The 19,589-nt window shown below is 53.1% G+C and overlaps 2 protein-coding genes across 2 annotated transcripts in view; both read right to left on the minus strand.

Moving 5' to 3' along the window:
• Positions 1–6,913, minus strand: part of UBA7 (ubiquitin like modifier activating enzyme 7) — an 8,488-nt gene extending 1,575 nt beyond the window's left edge. The window contains exons 1-21 of the mRNA XM_030887605.2: positions 6,793–6,913; positions 6,538–6,706; positions 6,293–6,427; positions 6,049–6,155; positions 5,702–5,792; positions 5,456–5,585; positions 5,190–5,287; positions 4,970–5,107; positions 4,477–4,647; positions 4,194–4,295; positions 3,954–4,034; positions 3,718–3,873; positions 3,471–3,636; positions 3,180–3,376; positions 3,016–3,080; positions 2,742–2,925; positions 2,579–2,653; positions 2,184–2,367; positions 1,632–1,717; positions 1,275–1,367; positions 1,006–1,197 (exon numbers count right to left, since the gene is read on the minus strand). Coding sequence (XP_030743465.1) covers positions 1,006–1,197; positions 1,275–1,367; positions 1,632–1,717; positions 2,184–2,367; positions 2,579–2,653; positions 2,742–2,925; positions 3,016–3,080; positions 3,180–3,376; positions 3,471–3,636; positions 3,718–3,873; positions 3,954–4,034; positions 4,194–4,295; positions 4,477–4,647; positions 4,970–5,107; positions 5,190–5,287; positions 5,456–5,585; positions 5,702–5,792; positions 6,049–6,155; positions 6,293–6,427; positions 6,538–6,706; positions 6,793–6,854 — 2,682 coding nt within the window. The 5' untranslated portion in view covers positions 6,855–6,913. The remainder of the gene's footprint in view (positions 1–1,005; positions 1,198–1,274; positions 1,368–1,631; positions 1,718–2,183; positions 2,368–2,578; positions 2,654–2,741; positions 2,926–3,015; positions 3,081–3,179; positions 3,377–3,470; positions 3,637–3,717; positions 3,874–3,953; positions 4,035–4,193; positions 4,296–4,476; positions 4,648–4,969; positions 5,108–5,189; positions 5,288–5,455; positions 5,586–5,701; positions 5,793–6,048; positions 6,156–6,292; positions 6,428–6,537; positions 6,707–6,792) is intronic.
• Positions 6,914–18,175: 11,262 nt separating this feature from the next.
• LOC101660831 (TRAF interacting protein) overlaps positions 18,176–19,589 on the minus strand; it is a 29,271-nt gene continuing 27,857 nt past the window's right edge. Inside the window, exons 11-14 of the mRNA XM_045297712.1 lie at positions 19,041–19,089; positions 18,686–18,838; positions 18,560–18,610; positions 18,176–18,408 (exon numbers count right to left, since the gene is read on the minus strand). Coding sequence (XP_045153647.1) covers positions 18,286–18,408; positions 18,560–18,610; positions 18,686–18,838; positions 19,041–19,089 — 376 coding nt within the window. The 3' untranslated portion in view covers positions 18,176–18,285. The remainder of the gene's footprint in view (positions 18,409–18,559; positions 18,611–18,685; positions 18,839–19,040; positions 19,090–19,589) is intronic.

Genomic DNA, 19,589 nt, shown 5'->3' on the forward strand with positions numbered 1-19,589 from the left:
CTCCTGATCAGGGCACATGGACAAGGGGTACAGTGACCACTGAGACTCTGTGGACCCAGAGACCCTAGTGAGGACACTGTCCACAGGGCTCTGCTTTGGGGGACTAAGGCTGAGTGGCCAGGGATCCAGACAGAAGGGCCTTGCCAGGCCTAGGCACCAAACTTGGGTTAAGCCTAGAAGAGCCCAGAGGCCAGATGGAGGCACCTCCTTTTCCGTCCTCCGTGGGACACAAAGGCAGCCTGTGTGCTGGCTGGAAGCTGGCCCCCCGCACAAAGGGACTCTGTGCACTGTGCCTGGAGGGACCCCGGAGCTGCTCAGCAAAGGCCCAGTGCTGGGTCCATGACCTCTGCCCTCTCCCCTAGAGAGAGAGTTCCCTGCTCTCTCTCTCCTGTGGCCCAAAGAAGCGACCACTCCCACAGAACCTGAGCACACAGGCCAGCATTCAGAGCCCTGCACACAAGGAGCACCCCCATGCATCCCCAGTGTGAAGAAGAGCCCTGCGCTTGCATGTGGCACACGTGTTCGTGCCCGCTCCCCCTGTGCCCACACACCCAGGTGGGCCAGGATGCCCAGAGCCCGGCATACTCTCGCTTGTGAGACAAGTTGGAGAGGGGCCAGGGTCCCCACCATGCAAGTAGAAGCTGGCTAGTCTCCGTCTGGGATTGGGGCTGGGGCCTGAGTTCCCCCCCTTCTACCACTTCCCTTCAGGGGCTCTCCTGAGGAGGGGGGCTGGAGGGGGATGTCTGGCTCTACTAATGAGTTAAAGCTGCAGCTCCCCCAGACCCCAGGCTGCAGGAGGCAGGGGGGTAGGGGTGGCTGATGGCTGCTTCCTGTGTCTGACAGGTCCCAGCCTGGCTGCACAGCAGGGGGGGGGGCTGAAGGGAGTCTTCAGGACTCCCCCACAGTCTGGGCCCAGATGAGAGCCAGCAGCCAGAGTAAAGGCTGTTTGACTGGATAGACCCAGGGAAAACCCTGGCCAGGTGGGCTGGGGGCATAAGGGCTCACCGTCTGGGGGACCGGGGCTGGCGGCACCCAGCGGTTGAGACGGTTTTCAGCCAGGTGCAGATAGCTGTGGCGGAAGGCCCCAAGGGACGTCAGGCCGCCCACCACCTTGTATAGCTCCAGGCCCATCAGGCCTGCCACGGCTGCGGTGGTGGTGGCAATGGCTGGGATGATCTTTCCTACGATCTGCTTGCTCTGCCAACGACAGAAGAGTCTTGGTTAGCCTCAAGGTGTGGAGCTAGTGTTTCAGCCCATGCCCCCGGCAGGGTTACCTGGGCACGGTTGGCTGGAGGGATCCCGTAATTCTGAGCGCGGAGGCTCGCTGCTGCCGTCACGAAGTCCATGTGGAAATTACTGTCATCGTCCTGCATCATACCCAAGCCACAGGTAGGATTCCCACTGCAACCACTGCCCCTCCCGGGGGCCAACCATGTGCTACTCCCCTGGTCTCCACGCTGTTCTAGGGTACGGGTCTCCCAAGCACCCATTAAGGAGGCCGTGTCTCAAGGAGGGGTGGGGGGGCTCTGCTGGGAGGAGAACTAGGCCATAAGGCTCCAAAGCCAGCCTCTTAGCCCCTGACTGTCCCCATAACCTCCCCAGGTAGCCCCGCACCCACACTGGGCTCCTACCTTCTCGAAGAGCAGGGGCTTCAGGGGTTCATGGCCCAGGCTCCAGACTTCCAGAGTTTCTTGAAGTTCTTTCAACTGCTCGGTGTCTAACACGAGAGGTGGGTGTGGGGCAGTCCGCCAGCACTCACCTCTGCATTGTTCACCTGGCACCTGTCCTTGGTCTCTGTCAAACTCATCCCTCTCTGCTTCCAGGGAGCCCGGCTCCCTTGATTGACACCACAGCTCCCCTCCCACAGCCCTAGCCCTCAGTCTCATACTTGTGCCTATGGCTCTGTCCGCACTAGAGGGAGCCTAGCCAGGGGGTCCCCAGGGCCAATGGGTTGATTTTGACTTACTGACATCCACCCCCATCCCCCACGGGGCTGAGGGTGCAGGGGGCACAGCAGGGAGAGGACCTGCAGCGGGGGCCCCTTGGGAAGAAAGAAGAAAAGTCTGTGGGAGGCAGGGAGCTGAGGACAGGGCCCAGGTGCCAGCTTCCTCTGCAGCATAGCAGGCTGAGGGCAGGGTCAGCCCTGTGGGTGACAGCATAAGGGGCAGGGCCAGGGGTCTCACCAAATGTGGTGGAAGCCTGAGCTGACTCCGGGTCACTGGCCCGCCAGGTGGGGGCCAGGTGCTGGGGACCGGGCAATGGCAACTTCAGCAGCTCCCTGAGCGCAGTCTGGTCCTTTGAGCCACACAGCCCATGCACATGGGCATACAGGTTGGCAGCTGCCAGCACATAGAGGAGGTGCATGTCCTGCAGGGAGACCCAGAGTAGGGGCAGATGCCGGGGAGTGAGCGCTGCCTGTGTGTGGAGAGCCTGTCTCTGCACCGCATGTGCACGCCACATGTGCATAACGGGGTCTCTCTCTTGGCCCACGTGCAGCTCTGCAGAATGCAGAGGCGCCCATCTCCCCCTCTAAGGAGCTGCATTCCCATCTTGGGGCTCCCCGGGGGACCCCACTCACTTGGTTGGCATCAAACTCCAGGGGTTGGGGACACTGTTTGGGACCCGACCAGAAAGGCGTTCCGTTCTCAAGCACCTGGGGAAATCAAGGCTGCTGGCATCAGGCTGGCTCCCTGCCTGTTCCTCCTGGCCTTCAGCCCCCTGCCCCCAACCCTCACCCCAACCTTCTCAGGTGGAAAGCACTTCAAGAGCTGCCTGATGCTGTCATGGAAGCATAGCTGCCAGTGGCCACGTGCCCACATCACACAGTCGTGCCAGGTCCGCGGACGCTCCCTCAAGACACCCCGCACTGGCTGCAGCAGAGTCAGCATCTGCATCTCCTCGGTGTCCGCCAGGGAAGTGGGTGCTCTATGGAGAGAGGTGGGGAGTTCGAGTCCTGAAGACCCTGGTCCTGGGCCCCCTGCCTGGACTGCTACCCACTTAGGTCAGTGGCCTTACTGCTGATGGCGATTGATGACCTCAGCAGATAGTCGGAAAAGCCCCTCGAACTCATTCCGAGCCCACTGCAGGGAATGGGGAGCAAGGTGGGGTTAGGTGGGCACGGGTTTATAGCAGAGGCTAGGCTAGGGGGAGGGGAGAGGCCGTCTCTGTGGCCCCCTCACCTCCAGAGTGTGTTCAACATTGCTGGGGAAGAAACGCACGGTGCAGACGGGATTGCCAGCATCCTGAGAAGCTGTGGGGGCTTTGTAGACCTCCGTCACGTGGGGCACGGACACAGAGGTGCTGCCCATGGTGCCCAGAGTGCCCGCCTCCAACATCGGCTTCAGATAGTGGGTGCAGCGGGCAGCCACATAGCGTCCTGACCGGGGTGGGGTGGGTGATGGGCAGCAGAGTCAGACGGGGCACTGGCACTGTGCTGGGCAAAGGGCTGGGTTCCACAGATGGGCACTCACTGGCCTGGAAACTGTCTAGGGCAGCCGCCACACCATCCACACGGGAGAAGAAACTGTCCCCATAGATGTGCTCCGTGGTACGGTCCAGCGGGTGGGTGAATGGGGTCACGTGCAAGCCTGGATTCAGGCGGCTGGCAGCCTCTGCAGCCACCTGTGCCTTGGGACTCTGGGAGGAAGGCAGGTGGGCATTGTGGGGGGCGCTGTGGGGCAGTCAGGACATGGGGCATGTGGAGGGGTTGGTACTCACACCAATGTCCTCAGGCCTGAAGAGGAACTGGCGGCTGAGGTTGGAGCGTTCGATGTGGTCCATGTCGGCCACTGTGATGCTCCCGGAGCCGCTGGCGCCCAGGCCCATGAGGGCAAAACTCTTGAGCAGTTCACAACCGATGGCGCCAGCACCCACCTGCCCGGTGGGAGAGGCCTTAGTCCCAGGGGCCTGTGCCAGCCCTCCCACAGACACCCCCACCTCACTGCTCAGCTCACCAAGAGGTAGTGCTGGTGGCTCAGCTTCTCCTGAAAATCAGCCCCAAATACTGCTGTCTGCCCGTCATAGCGGCAGCCTCTCTGGGAGACACGGATAAGGGTCAGTGGTGGCCACTGGCCTGCCCTGCATCGTCTCCCCTTGACACCAAGTTTTCTGGGACAGCTCTTCCTAGCTCTGCCCCACCCTTGGCGTCCCATGGGGCCAGCACCCTCCTCCCACCTCCCACCCCAGATTCTTACTGGGGCACACTCCTCCGGGCTGAGGACCCCATCTTCCGGAAGGCAGTCAAGAGCATCAAAATACAGCCACTGGTCCAGGGGCATGAACGTCCGGGAGACAGCCTGTGTGAAGCATGCGTCACTGTGACCAGGGCGCCTCTACCACCGGCTCATGGCTCACTACCTCAGAGCTCCGCTGGAGGCTGCAGTCAACCTCAGGGGCTGCCATCCAGGGCTTGCCGCCCTCTGGTGGTGATGCACAATGTGGTGCCCGCACTGGTCTCTTTGCCCTGCCCAAGTTCACCTTCAGCACTTCCTGGGCAGCTACAGCACCCAGCAGGGCCGCCATGGGGCTCAGGTCACCGGCGCTGCACAGAACAGCCGCTCGCACGAGGGCCTCATCCAACGGCTCTTCCGATGTTCCCTGCAGTGGTCCCAGGGCCTGGGCCAGTCTCCCCACAGCCTCTGCATCACCCTGCAGAGGGCACACCACGGGCACAGCAGCCCTAGCCTGAGTCCTTGACCCTCCTCCCCCAGCCTTCTGGGCGTCATTCACTCTGTTCACAAAAGAGGATGCAGAGGCCTGAGTGGGAGTGGCCACTGTGCTGGTGCCCCTCGCTTTCAGGAACCAGGCTCTAGTCTCCGGATCAAGGCAGCATTCCTTAGCATCTCCTTTTACCAAGAGGTAACATTTCCTCTGAGATGTGCACCAGGATTTGCTCTGCACTAAGGTCATTGTCACCTCCGGGTGGGTGAGCCCCCAGGTAGACACAGGCAGGGTTGGCTGGGCCACTCACAGGATGCCAGGGCCGGGGCGGGTGTCCGGAGCTGGTCTGGAACTGGTGCAGTGCACGGAAGACTTGATGCAGGCAGTGGGCACGGTGGGCTTCCTGGGCCACCACTCGGGGCTGGTGCAGGGCTGTGGCCAGGGCCTCCTGGAGAGGACAAGCAGCTCAGGTCAGGAGCCGTGTGCTGGGTCCCCCCCCCCAACTTTCCCACCTGGCACCCTGCACTCACATGGCTCACAGTCTTGGGTTCCTTGACTTCAGTGACAATCCCACCGTGAAGGTAGCAGGAAAAATGTGTTGTGTCCCCAATCTCCAAGGTCCTGGTATCTGGAGTACATCCAGCCTAGTCAGCATGATCCCCGACCCCGATCCCCATGCCCACTCCTGACTTGCATCTGTGTCCCTCACCTTGTTCCACCCCAAAGACTAGGCTGTGTGGACCTTCAGTGGGGGGGCCCGGGCATTGAGACCACGGCACGAGTGGGGCTGGCTTACCCCGTACGCGGATGGTCTGAGTACAGCCATTGAGTTCAACCATGCCTCTGATGCCTGAGAAAGTCACCAAGGCCTCGTCTTGGAAGATGGGAACATCAGTCCCTCTCAGGGTGACAACACCAGGAGAGCCCTGAATAGGGAGGGCTTGTCTCAGGGGTGCCTGTACCAGCCTTCCCTCCCCCACCCCCAACCCGGGCAGTGGCAGCCCTCCCTAGAGGCAAGCAGAGCGCCCACATCAGCACCCACCTGGGAGATGTTTTGGATGGCAGCCACCAGGGGTTCTGCCTCAGTAGGATCTTGCACCCTGAAGTCCTCGCCAAAGTCACAGAACAGCTGCCTGGGGTGGGGTGGGGGGCAGCAGGCATTGAGGTAGCTCTTCTACGAAGGCAGGTCCAGAGGGCCAACGCGGGGAAGGAATGCTGGGGAAGCATTGAGGCTGGAGTGGGAAGGGACCATTGAGCTGGCCAGGCCAGGGTGGAGGATACAGGGGAGTGAGCCTGGAGGTCAGGATGGGGACAAGCCCGGAGCTGGGGCCAGTTCTGGGACCAGCTGCTGGCGTTGATGGGGGCAGCTGGGCAGGGAGTACCACTCACCCGACAAGGCCCCGGGTGTCGGCCATCACAAAGCAGACCCCATGCTGGTGGCAGAACTGACCCACCCTCAGCTGCTCCTCCAGCTCCGAGTTTGTCAGCACCACCACCTGGGTGGGACCCTCTGATGAGCAGGGCGGAGCCTCTGCCCAGCCCCAAACTGGGCTGGGTTACTGAGGACAAGATTGGCTGGAGGCTGGAGGAGAAGACCAGGCCAGCCTAGAGAGCAAGCAGTCTGGGGACACACCTGGTACTCCAGCAGCAGGTCCTCAGTGAGGGTGCCTGGGTGGACGGAGACCTGGGTGGCTCTGTTGAGCTGAGCTACGGGCTCCCGAGAGGCCTCAGCCCGACTTGTTCCCAGGTCTTTCTCTGAAAGGAAGAACTGGGGAGAGGTCCAGTCTGCCCTGAGCAGGGAGTCCTCTCTTGGGTTCAGCCCGAGCTCTGGGCTGGAAACCCTCAGTCCCCCATCCCCACCCCCAGGTTCCTCCTCACCTGGGCAGTCAAGTCTGACCAACAGGTGGGGTGAGGATCATGCAGAGTGAGGCTGCCCACCCCCATCAGCACCAAGTTCTTGGCCACCTCAGCCCCCAGGCCCCGGAGGCCGGACAGCAGGACCTTGGCCCCCTGAATCCTCACCATGGCCGCTGAGCCCAGGACATACCTGTGGGTGCGGAGTGGACATATGCTGTCAATCAGTGGTCAGAGAGCCACCCCCCACCCGCGCCCGCAGCCCACCTCTGCCCTTACAGCTGCCGGGAGTACAGCTCTTCGTCCAGCGATGACGTGGTGGGGGGCTCCGGGCGGTCCATTCCGGAGGCGGGGATTAGCCAGAGGGCAGCGGCGCTCACCCGCAGTCTCTGTCTGATGACAGTGCCCACAAAGGCCAGCCCCAGCGGTGGCTCCTGCCCGGAAGCACCCAGATCGCGGAAGTAAAGACCGCTGGTAGTCACAGCCTTTCCCCGGGGCTCAGGTCATTTCAGGGAAATCGAAACTGAGCTCCGAGCCGACCGCCTCCTGGCCCCGCTCCAGCGGTTGGCCATACCTGCAGCCCGGATAAGACGCGACGGAGCGGGAGCTGATTCGAGTGCGCGGTGGGCTGAGCGCTGTGCCGGGCGGTCCAAACCCACCGGGCCCTCCTCGCGCGCGAGGGGAGGCTGCTCGGGTCCCGAACCCCACGGAGCAGCTCCACTCTGCCCTGCAGATCTCCAGGTGGGAACCCATTCAAACCCTCGGCTCCGCAGAGGAGGTGCCTCTCCTGGGGGAGGCGCAGGTGGTGGGCGGGGCCCACGTGGGTGGGACCTGGAGCGTCACCTGCCCAACCTCAGGCTGCCCTGTCTCCCGCCGGCCGGCTCTGTCCGGCTGGGTCGGAGTTCCCTGGTGGCCGGGGCTGGATGCCTTGCTGTCCAGCACAGAGGCAGCACGGCAGGGCCAGCCCCACCCACCCCAGACGTAGCGGGGTTACCCTGAACCCCTAAACTACAGACCCAGGGTGGAGCCTGACATCTCTTTGGTTGAGATCGTGGCCCCAGCCCAGAGCCCTCTGTCTCTGCAGGGGATCTGATTACCGCCTGCCTGCGGTTGTCAGACCAGGACAGAGACATACTGGCAGTAAGTGGACCAGACAGGGCGTCCCACTTGGGACCAGTCCTAGGACTTCAAGGCGGAGGTCGGTCTGAGAGCTAGATGCTCTCAGCAGGGGAGAGAGATAGGGCAACTGCATTTGCATGCGCGGCACTTAGATTTTAACAGTTCTATTAGCACTTGATCGCATGTCATGCAATTCAGTATTTCAATCATATCAAGAAGAGTTGTACCATGATACCACAGTCCATTCTAGAACACTTTCTTCTTCCATATACCCATTGTCATTCTTGTTTTTCTAACTGTGGCAAAAATATGCACGAGAAAACATTCTCCAGCTGCACAACTTCTACGTCATTGATTATCCCCTTCGTGTTGTACAACCATTATTGATATCCTTTTCCAAATTGTTCTACATAACATAAACTCAATGCCCCTCAGAAACAACTCTCTTTCCTTCCTCCATGGGAACCGTTGGTCATGTTTGGTTTCTTTCTTCCCTTTAAGTAGTTTTCTTGAGCTGGTATTCACAGATCACACACTTCCATGGTGAAGTCGCTTTTAAAATGAATTGTATATGTATCATCACAATCAGTTGTAGTGCTCCCTCCCCACTCCTGAATTCATTGTTTGCTCCCCAAGCCCCCCGCCACCCTGACCGCTATCCCCCCTCCACATCCCTGATAAACCATTGCATCAGCTATTGTTTCTATGCATCTACTCTTTCTGTGCTTCACAAACTGGGAAAACCCAGCAGAAACAATAAGAAACAAAAACAAAACAGCAAGAAAAATAGTAATAATATAAAGATAAAAATACAAATAAAGAGTAAGAAAGAAAAAAGGGGGGGGGAAGTAAGAAAGATAAGACCACCATCAATATTTTTAATATAAAGATAAAAATATAAATAAAGAGTAAGAAAGAAAAAAGGGGGGGGAAGTAAGAAAGATAAGACCACCATCAATATTTTAAAAAACAGAGAAGAAATTTCTGTCATGGAACAAACAAGAAATACTTGAGCCTAGAACAAATCCAGGTTTGGGTCAAGAGTGAGGTCAACTGACCAAGTATCAAATTATCCCATGTTTGCTCCATTATAATCCAGTTTACAATAATCTCTATCTGATGGTAAAGCTGTTCGAGACCCTTGCCCTGTGGCTAGAGGGGATCTGTCAGAGACTTAATCTGACTGGATGCTCTACAGATGGGTTTGCGGCTCCCACTGTCCTCCACAGCCTTCTACAAATTGGGTGTTCACAATAAGCTCTGATACTTTTCCCTTTGTCATATTTGGATTTTGTTATTGTCATCTTTGGATCACACAGGCTGGTATGCCTCTTCTGTGTGAGCTTAACTGATTCCTGACTTAGATGACTGTTAGAATACAAGCCTTTCAAGCCACACACACTATTCCAATTGATAGCAGGGCACCACCTCTTTCTTCAACACGCTTTGCTGTAGCGCCCTGCTCTTCAGTGATCATTTCGTGAAGCATTTAGATTTTGTGTCAACTTGCACGTGTGTGAAAGTGGAGGGGTGGAGTCCAGGGAGTGTGACCTTTTTGTAAGAGAGACGCTGAGAACTCTCTCTCTCTGCCCTCCACCTTCCTCCTCAAAGGGACTCTGTGTCTGCCTCCAGGGACCTGAAAAGCTGTTGACACCTTGTATGACTCTGTACCATTGGCCCATGATCTCCCTGCGTCTCGCTGTACCTTTCTGTGTCATCGGCCTGCAGCTGTGTGACTCTGCAGAGGGCCCCGGGCAGCACTGGACCCATAGATTTGAGATGTGCTGGGCTGGGACACATTCTTGGTATAAAATTACTTCTTTTTTTTAAAAATTACTTCTTGATATAAAGTTTTTTCATATACATATGAGTGTCACTAGTTTTGTTTCTCTAGACAACCCAATCTGACAACGTGGGTCTCTATTTTTTTTTTTTAACATTTTATTAGGGGCTCATACAACTGTTATCCCAATCCATACACACATCAATTGTGTAAAGCGCATTTGTACATCGCTTCTCAATCTATTTTTCTTTGAATAGTTTGAAATCATGATAAATTCCCCGGAAATTGCAAAAATAGTGCAGAGAGGTTCTGTGTACTGCCACCCACACAGGTGTCCCGCTGTGGGGGGCTGGTTTTCCAGACAGTGGTCCTCAGCTTCCCAAACAACCCACAACAGCAAATCCCTATTACGCAAGGATCATGAGCCAGATGTTGTCAAGTCATGGTGTGTGTGTACAAATAACATTTTTAAAAATTAGGATAAAATTTACATAACAAAACCTACCATTTTAAATTGTATAATGCAATGGCTTTCAAAATATGTTGTGCAACTATTGCCACTACCTAGTTCTAGTTCTCATTTTCATCACCCCAAAAATGAGAACCCTATGTTCATTAAGCACTCACTTTCCATTCAACCCTCTCCTAGCCCCTGGAAATCACTCATGCAATTTCTGTCTTACTGGATTTGCCTATTCTAGACATACCATATAAAATGTGGCTCTTTTTTTTTTTACCTGGTTTCTTTCACTTAGCATAATGTTTTCAAGGTTGATCCAAGTTGTTCCATGTATTCATGTTTCATTCCTTCTAAGACAAGTTTTACTGAGCTATAATTTACACACTATACAATCACATACTTAAAGTATCGTCAAAACCATTGCCATATTTTAGAACATTTCATCACCTTGAAAAAGAAAACTAGCCAGTACTCTTTAACCATCACTGCTCTGTATTCCTCTTGCCCAGTTCTAAGCAAGACACTAGCAGGGCCCTGGTGGTGTAGTGGTTACATTTTGGGCTGTGTATTAGTCTAGGTACTTTGGAGAAACAAATCCACAGCAACTCATGTATAAGAGAGAGTTTTATGTAAAGAAAGTGTGCATCGCGAAAACATCCCAACCCAATGCTGCCCAAGCCCACAAGTCCAACATTAACCCATTAACCCAACACCAGTCCACAAAGTCCTTCACCTCACAAAACAGAGGCGATGATGCCGACTGCAGGAGGAAAGCTGAGTCAGTGAACGAACAAGCATCTCAGCACTAGCAGGGGTCTCCACACGGCTGCTCCAGCACCCAGGGCTGCATCGGGATAGGTCCATGTGGCTTCTCCTTGGGAATGTCTTGTAGGAAGTCAATCTTGCAAGCTGAAGCAGGGAACCGTTAAGGCAGCTGCACCCGATGCAACCATCACAAAACAAGAGACCTGAGAACTAGAAAGGCGAGGCTTCACCACCCATTTATCCCTCCGCCTTTCAACCTGCACCACATGTGATTATCGGCCAGGCTGGCACAATTAACTAACTCAGGCTGGGAACTGCAAGGTCAGCAGTTCGAAACCACCAGCTGTTCTTCCGGAGAAACATGAGGCCTTGAAAATCCCCAGGGGCAGCCACCGTAGGGTCACTCTGAGTTGGAATCGACTTGATGGCAGTGAGCTGAGAAGCAAGCTACGCTCTAATCTACCAAGCTACGATCTGTCTGACAGATTGGCTTACTGTAGACATTTCACAGAAATGGAACAAAAAAAGAAAAAAGAAGTGGAACCATGTAATATAGGGGCTTTTTTTGGTCACGGGGTTCTTTTTACTCAGTCTGTTTTCACGGTTCACCCACGTTGAGCATCTATCAGTACTTCTTTCCTTTCTTTTTTCTTTTTAATCGTTTTATTAGGGGCTCATACAACTCTGATCACAATCCATACCTACATTAATTGTGTAAAGCACATTTGTACATGCATTGCCCTCATCATTCTCAAATCATTTCCTCTTAAACCCCTGGCATCAGCTCCTCATTTTTTCCCCTTCCTCCCCACTCCCCCCTCCCTCATGAACCCTTGATAATTTATAAATTATTATTTTGTCATATCTTGCCCTGTCTGACGTCTCCCTTCACCCACTTTTCTGTGGATGACGCAGTGATGTGGGGGATGGAGTTTGTAAAAGCAGTTACTTACGCTTTATCCTGGATTATGGGTTATAGGAAGAAAGTTTTAAATTGACTGATGGCTGTGGGTGGGGGTGATGCTGAGTAATTTTTTTTCTGGAATAGCCAAAAAAGCTTGGGACCTGATACATCATATGAATATAACATATTTGGCTTACCACTCATCAGTGGATGAACATTTGGCTTGTTTCCATCTTTCGAATAATGGATCGCATTCATATAGTACTATCAGGAATAAAGCTGCTATACACCTTTTTTGTTCTTTTTGCGTGGATGCATCTTCATTTCTCTTGGCTGGAAGGCTAGTTGTGTGGTAACTCTATGTTCAGTTGTTTGTGGAACTGCCCAGGCAGATTCCCAGAGTGGCTGCACCATTTGGCACTCCCACGAGCTGTTTTTGAGGGTCCCAACGTCTCCTCTGTTTGACTACAGCCCCCTTACTGGGTGTGAAGGGAGTCCTGTAGGTAGAGTGCTACGCACTCTGCCGCCAACAGAACAGTCAGTGGTGAAAAGACACTAGCAGTCTGTCTGCAAGTGGCAGTCTGCATCCACAAAGCTCTATAGCCAGGAGACCCTAGGGGGCTGGCCTATGCTGGCCTACAGATTGCTGAGTCATATGGGCTCCATGGCTTTGGCTTTGGGTTAGGGCAGTGGTTCTCAACCTGTGGGTCTCAACCCCTTTGGGGGTCGAACGACCTTTTCACAGGGGTCGCCTGATTCATAACAGTCGCAAAATGACAGTTATAAAGTAGCAACAAAAATAATTTTATGATTGGGGGATCAGCACACCACGAGGAACCGCATGAAAGGGTGGCAACATTAGGAAGGTTGAGGGGGTGTGACGAGGTGGCTGATGTGGTTTTCATTTGTGATTCTTTTGACAACTAATGATCCTGAACATCTTTTTCATGTGCTTATCGGTCACTTTGGAGCCCTGGTGGTGTAGTGGTTCTGCGTGGCGCTGTGATGCTCAGGAAACCACTAGCCACTCCATGGGAGAGAGATGGGGCATTTTGCTCCTGTACAGTTACTGTCTCCGAAGCCCACAGAGAGCCATTCTTCTCTGTCCTATAGTGTCACTGTGAGTCAGTACCGACTCGATGGCAGTGAGTTAGATTGGTCATTTATCTATCTTCTCTGAAGAAATGTATATTTATTTACAGCCTATCTGTATTAAACATTTTTCGTGGACATGTGTGTGTGTATATAGACTGTGGCAGTTACATAATCTTCTGTCAACTTGAGAAAGCAGTGCAGTCTAGCCTGTCAATCAGGTCAGAGCTGGATGACCTCATTTGGAGGCACAGCAGGGATAAATAGTTCACATACCAGACATACTCTGCTTCATCTTCCTGCTGACAAGCCACATGGAGCCAAGCTGATGGGGCCAGAGCCCTGGAGCTGGAGGAGCCACATGGAGACCCATGCCAGCATGGACATGTTTCCACCACCACTGGATCCACAAGACTTTCCACCCACTGGCCTGTGATTTTCATGCATTTGACATCATTGCATGTGCTGCCTGAGTCTGAAGAGGAATTGATAGATTGGTATCAGACATAGGGGCTAATATCGGACTTACAGACTTGATCTGGACTGGATGGAAATGTTTTCTCAATATTCAATTGCTCTTGTATATAAAACTTTCTTATGCACATGAGCCTCCCTGGATTTGTTTCTCTAATCTATCCAGACTGACACACACACCTGTTTAAATTTTTCTCTCCAGTGGTTGTACTGTTTTATTTTTCTAGCTGCAGTACATGAGAATTTCAGTATCTATACTTCCTCACCAATCCTTGCTGTTTTTCTGTGTCCGCCCCCCCACCTTGTTTTAAAAAAGTCTGGGTTTAGCTTTCTCTCATAACTAATGATGTTGAGATATTAAGCATCTTCTATGGATAGTCTTGTGTATCTCTTATGGAGAAGTATCTATTTCAATCCCAGGACATTCTTATTTTTTTAAAAACTCATCGTGATTTAGGCGGAAGTTTACAGAGCAAATTCGTTTTCCATCCGATAACCCATACCTCATTCGTTCTCGAACACTGACTGCAGTCCCCACCATGCACAGTCCGCTTCCGCTACTTCCGTTTCTCTGCTTCCATCTCCTTTTCCTTCACTGCCCCTTCCTGACTTCTGAGCGTCATCCCTGGGGAAATGATGCCCTTGAGATGTCCTATGGCTGGTTGGTCTAAGGAGTTTCTACCTCCCCGGTGTCACTGTTCATTGTAGAAGCCTCTTGTTTGATTTAAAGTTGAGTCTCCGTTCAATCCAGGCCTTAGGAGTGACTAAGGGCCATAGTCCTAGGGTTTCTATCTACTACTCTGCACCAGACAGGGCGCTTGGTCTTTTCCATGACGTTGTTTGTGCTCCCGCTGTATCCGGAGCCTCCTATCTGATCCTCTTCAGAACTGCTGTAGTAGTAGCTGGTCCCTGTCTAGGTCTCCTGGCTTTAAGGCTGTGGGTGGTGAGGGCCGTCAGTCCTTCGGAAGAACAGTTTTCGTGCCTCTTTGTATTTCTTCATCCTGTTTGCTTCAGATAGGGAGAGACCAATCGTCGTAGCTTAGCTGGTCATTCACGAGCTTTGGACCCCAGCTGCTTACTCATCAAAATAGGATGCAGGACACTGGCTTTGGAGGATGTTAAGCCGACGAATCTGCATGTCCCCCAAGACCATGGTTCTGAGCCCCCAAATGTTTGCTGACTTTTCAGTAGGGTTGTTTTTTGGTTGCGTTGCAGTTCTCTTGACAGCCTGGATATTCAACCCTTCCAGATAGGAACCTCTTGCCATTCAGTCAGTCAGTCAATTCCAACTCATTTCCGCCCTATTGGTCAGACTAGACTGTCCGTAATCTTTATGGTGACAGACAGCTCCTGTGGGAACCAGCCCCCAAACCCAACCGTGGACTTGTGGAAAATAAGAACAGCAAGGCACAGGGGCTCACCTTTCCCAATGTCAGGATCAAGAGAGAGAGCAAATGTGTTTTCCAACGGGCTTATGTAGTCGTAAGGCCAGCAGGCACATACTTAATATGGTGGGCAGGTAATAGCGTGAGCCAGTGGCTTAACCCTGAATGTCCCCGAGCTTGGTCACAACCAGTGATCCCTCTCAGAAGGAAGTTGGCTGCACTTTTGCACTTTGGGTGGGAAGGACGATTGAATCTGATCTTTGAGACAGATCGCCTCTGGGCGCAGAGCAGCCAGGTGCGAGCAGGCAACATCTACAAAGTAGCACTTTTGTGGGGGGCTATTGTGGGGACAATTATCCGTCTGGAGCATGTGTACTGGGAGTCCTCTCTGTCTCTTAACTGGAGAAGCCTTCCCCCACCAGAGTGGGCCTTCCAAACCTGGGCTTCTGAGTGGAGAGAATTCCGCTGCTTCCATGTGCATCCACCTTCTTCGTTTCTCACAGGCTACCTCTTTTGTTGTGTGACTGGTGGATTTGGACCTTTGGGATTACAGTCCTCGGGGGCCAGCTTACTAGATATTCATACGAGATGCAAGTATTTCCCCGCCATTCTGTAGGCTATCTTTTTCACTGTATCAGCGTGTCCTTTGGCGCAGAAAAGTTTTTAATTTGAAAGACTTCTAATTTATCTTGTTGCCCGTGCTTCTGTGTCATTTAAGAGACCAACGTTATGAAGATTGTTTTCTTCACATAGCTCACGTGGTCTTTGCTCTATCTGAAGTAAATGCTGTGTGGCCCGAGGTAAGGCCCAGCTTCACTCTTCTGCACGTGTGCATCCAGCCCCAGGAGGAGTCACCGCTACGAGAGAGGGGCCTGCCCACCTTGGGTGGTCTTCCCACTTGGTCGAAACACTCCCTCTTAGAGAGCCTGGGGGGGGGACGGGACAGAAAGAAACTCTTATCGCTCCTGTATCATCCTCATAATTTCTGTTGTATCTGGGCCTATTGTGGCAGCCACGGTGTCAGCCCACCGCATTGACTGATTTCATGTATTTAAAATATGTATTTGTACACGTGCATATAGATACATATATACTCACAAAAAAGACACATGCATATCCTACATCAGTGAGGCTGATTCTCCAGACATTTCTTTCTTTTATAATCATTTTATTAGGGGCTCATACAACTCTTATCACAATCCACACATACATCAATTGTGTAAAGCGCATTTGTACATTCATTGCCCTCATCATTCTCAAAACATTTTCTCTCCACTTAAGCCCCCGGCATTAGGTCCTCATTTTCCCCCTTCCTCCCCGCTACCCCCTCCCTCATGAGCCCTTGATAATTTATAAATTATTATTTTGTCATATCTTGCCCTGTCCGACGTCTCCCTTCACCCACTTTTCGGTTGTCTGTCCCCCAGGGAGGTCACATGTAGATCCTTTTAATTGGTTCCCTCTTTCCAACCCACTCTCCCTCTACCCTCCCAGTATCACCACTCACACCACTGGTCCTATAGGGCTCATCCATCCTGGATTCCCTGTATTTCCAGTTCCTATCTGTACCAGTGTACATCCTCTGGTCTAGCCTGACTTGCAAGGTAGAATTCCTATCATGATAGTGGGGGCGGGGAGGAAGCATTTAGGAACTAGAGGAAAGTTGTATTTTTCATCGTTGCTACATCGCACCCTGGCTGGCTCATCTCCTCCCCGAGACCCCTCTGCAAGGGGATCTCCAGTGACCTACTAATGGGCTTTGGGTCTCTACTCCGCACTCCCCGCCTCATTCACTATGGTAAGATTTTTTGTTCTGATGATGCCTTATACCTGATCCCTTCGACACCTCGTGATCGCATAGGCTGGTGTGCTTCTTCCATGTGGGCTTTGTTGCTTCTGAAATAGATGGCCGCTTATTTACCTTCAAGCCTTTAAGACCCCAGACGCTATATTTTTTTATAGCCGGGCACCATCAGCTTTCTTCCTTTCTTAAAAGAACTTTTGCCCCCACCCCACACTTTTCAAATTATTTTGTTGTGGGGGTAAAAAAAACCAAGTCCTTTCAACTATGATTTCCTTACATTGGTGTACACTTTGTGTGCTGTACACTGTGCGGTTCCGTGAACATGGCTTTAAGTCACATTCACCATGTTTATTTCCAAAGTTCACCGTCAACAGAATCACCAACTTTGGTCTCTAGGCGGACTCCACATGTTTCCTGTAAGTGGGATCTTACAAAACAGTTTACAAGATTCTGTCTCTTTTATTTTGTGCCTTTAAATCTTCCAATAGACTGAGCAAAATAGGTTCATTGCAAAAGACCAAATATTGTTATACCCTCACTTTAAGACACGCATAGGTCAATATATAGGAACCGATGTCCATTAGTGTTTCACTAGGGGTAGATGAAGCAGGACAGGCGAATCCACTCTCTAGATAGCAAACAGTTATTGTTCTGGGGGATGGAAATGTAACCCCGACTGCGGGTGACGTGGGCACAGCTTGACAGAGCTAAACAGTGGCATCACGATGCCCACACACAGAAACAGACCTGGTGGAGCTGCTGTGGCAGCTATGAAGGGCCTCCAAAGAGTCTGTGGGGCTTTGGAATTGAAAGATAAAAGCAGAAATATAGATGATTTATTTCTCAACATAAGCTCTACCAAGGCAAAGACTGGTCTCTCCCTGTCTGGAGCAAAGAAGAGGCCCCTGGGCACAAGGAGCCCAAAGGACTAAGGGGCCATATAAACAGCAGCTTCCAGGGCCCTGAGACCCAGATGGTACCCGGTGCCAACTGCTCTGAAAAGGATCACATTAGGAGAGGGAGAAAAACGTGGTACAAAACTCAAAATCATAAAACGACCAGGCTTACTAGTCAGACAGAGACTGGTAGAACATGGAACTCGCCCTTAATCACCCTTCAAGTCTGGAACGGAGCTTACCATGTAGCTCAATGTTCAACAGAAAGGCCTACAAAGTCCTTGGACTGATCAACCACCTGGGATCAAGGAGGTAGTGTTTACAGCAGGCTGAAGTCCAGAGGGTTAGGCAAGAAGGGAAAGAAACGGCAAACAAGGAGCCAATGGGGTAAGTAGTGTTACATTGTGCAGAGTGCAGTCCACGACACATATGAATTGTGAATGGAACACTAAACCTTCACCCAACTCAATAAAATAAATAATAAAAAAAAAACATCGCAGAAGACAGTCTTTTGAAAAGTTGGTCAAACAACACTCCAGAGCCAGGAGGAATAGGTGCTCTTTTTATTTTACACGGAAATCTTTCCCCATCTCTTCCCCACCACCATCGCTACTTCCCACCATGCCTGGCCCAGCCAAGAGCTGGAGACAGCTAGGGGGAGCCTGAGAAGTCTCAAGCACATTTGTCCACACACTGAGGAGAACTGTCTTCAGGACTGGCAGCAGCCTGCAGTATCATCGTTACCAACAGGAGCCTAGAACCAGAGCAGCCCCTGCTGGTTGGAGTGATGAGCTCACCAATCAGCTCCTATGGGAAGCCCTGATGGGGAGACCCAGTATGTCGAGGCGGGGGCAGGGCGAGGGCAGGCAAGAAGCAGCCTCGGGCCTCACTTTCATCTCCACCTGTTGGTCAGTCTCTGTTATCAGGGCTGGTCCTGGGACAGAGGCTGCCCCCACCCCACCCCACCCCAGACCCTCAGGGGCACCTTCTGGCCAGCTGCTGGCCTCCAAGTTGGAGTCACATAGCCAACCACTAATCAGGCTTACTGTTCTTGCCCTAAGCCCAGGGGACCAAGGTCAGAGCCCCTGAGCTACCTCAGGAAGGTGTCCAGCTTGGCCTGGGAGGGAGAGGGCACTGGTTTCACGCCCGTTCGTGGCTTAGTCTTGCTTTTAGGCTTTCTGACAGGCAATGGACGGATCACAGACGAGTCAGTCTGGAGAAGATGTCAAGGAAGAAGCCTGGGGAGGTGGGCAGCCCTGCTCTAGTGAGCAGGGCCTGGCTCTGTACGCCTGAGGGTACCGATGAGGGAGGAGGTAGACTCTACAACCACTTTAGCCCAGCCCAGCCCCACAGAACAAGGATACAGGTTGGATGAACTTTGTCCGGCCCCCAAGTCCATCGAAACCCGTCCTTACCTAAAGCAGAAGAGAGAGGTGAATGGGCAAGGGGGCTGGCTGTGCAGCCCCCACCCAGAGGGCAGTCACACTCACTGCATCTGTCCGGTGGAAAGGCTGGGTCCTGGTCGTCTTGGGCTGTTTGTGGCCCGAGGTGATGGCATTCCGGATGAAGGCAGGGAAGGCACCGACCAGTTCCTCATCTGGCTCTCTGGCACAGCACTGGCCGCCTAGCGAGAGCTGGCCATCCTGCAGGGGAGGACGCCAGGGTCAGCTAAGGAGATCAAGGGCTGATTGGGGGCCCTTGTGGGGAGCAAGATCATTGATGGCTGGCCAGGAGGGCCCTAGGGGTGACTCTGAAGGGGGCAGGCCAGCTCTGACAAGCCCGGCTGCACACGTGGTCCTGGGAAGGCCTGGCGGTGGCTGTCGAGCGGCTCCTGCAGCCTCTCACCTGCTTTGGGCCTGTGGGCATCTTCCTGGCAATGGCCTGCTCAGAAGAACTGCAAGAAAACAGGGGCTAAGTGAGCCTGGCCCAACGCACACCCCTGAAGAGGCACGGTGTGCCCTCCCTGCTTGTCAGGCTGTATCTGTGTGAGGGCAGGTGCCTGGGTGCCCCCCCCCCCCCAACCCTGAAGTGCAGGTCTGTAACCGGCTGGGGAGCCATAGGGGGTGCTGGGGTTTGAGATGGCCCCACCTCACACAGGAGCTTCAGAGGCACACACGGAAAGGGAGTTTCGTCCTGGGCTCGGGGTGCACCTTCCCTACACTGCCAGCCAGACCCACGCTGGCCGGGAGTCTGTGTTCCCTCCACAGCTCAGCATCCCAGTCCTCCCCACCCCTTTTAAGTCATCTTATTGGGGGCTCATACAGCTCTTATCACAATCCATACATATAACCATTGTGTCAAACACATTTGTTGCCATCATCATTTTCAAAACATTTTCTTTCTACTTGAGCTCTTGGTATCAGGGCCACATTCCACCCACCCCCCACCTCCCTC

The sequence above is a fragment of the Echinops telfairi genome, unplaced genomic scaffold (assembly GCF_000313985.2).
Source record: "Echinops telfairi isolate 266 unplaced genomic scaffold, ASM31398v2 ScPeMD7_7420;HRSCAF=8458, whole genome shotgun sequence".
Lineage (NCBI taxonomy): Eukaryota > Metazoa > Chordata > Mammalia > Afrosoricida > Tenrecidae > Echinops > Echinops telfairi.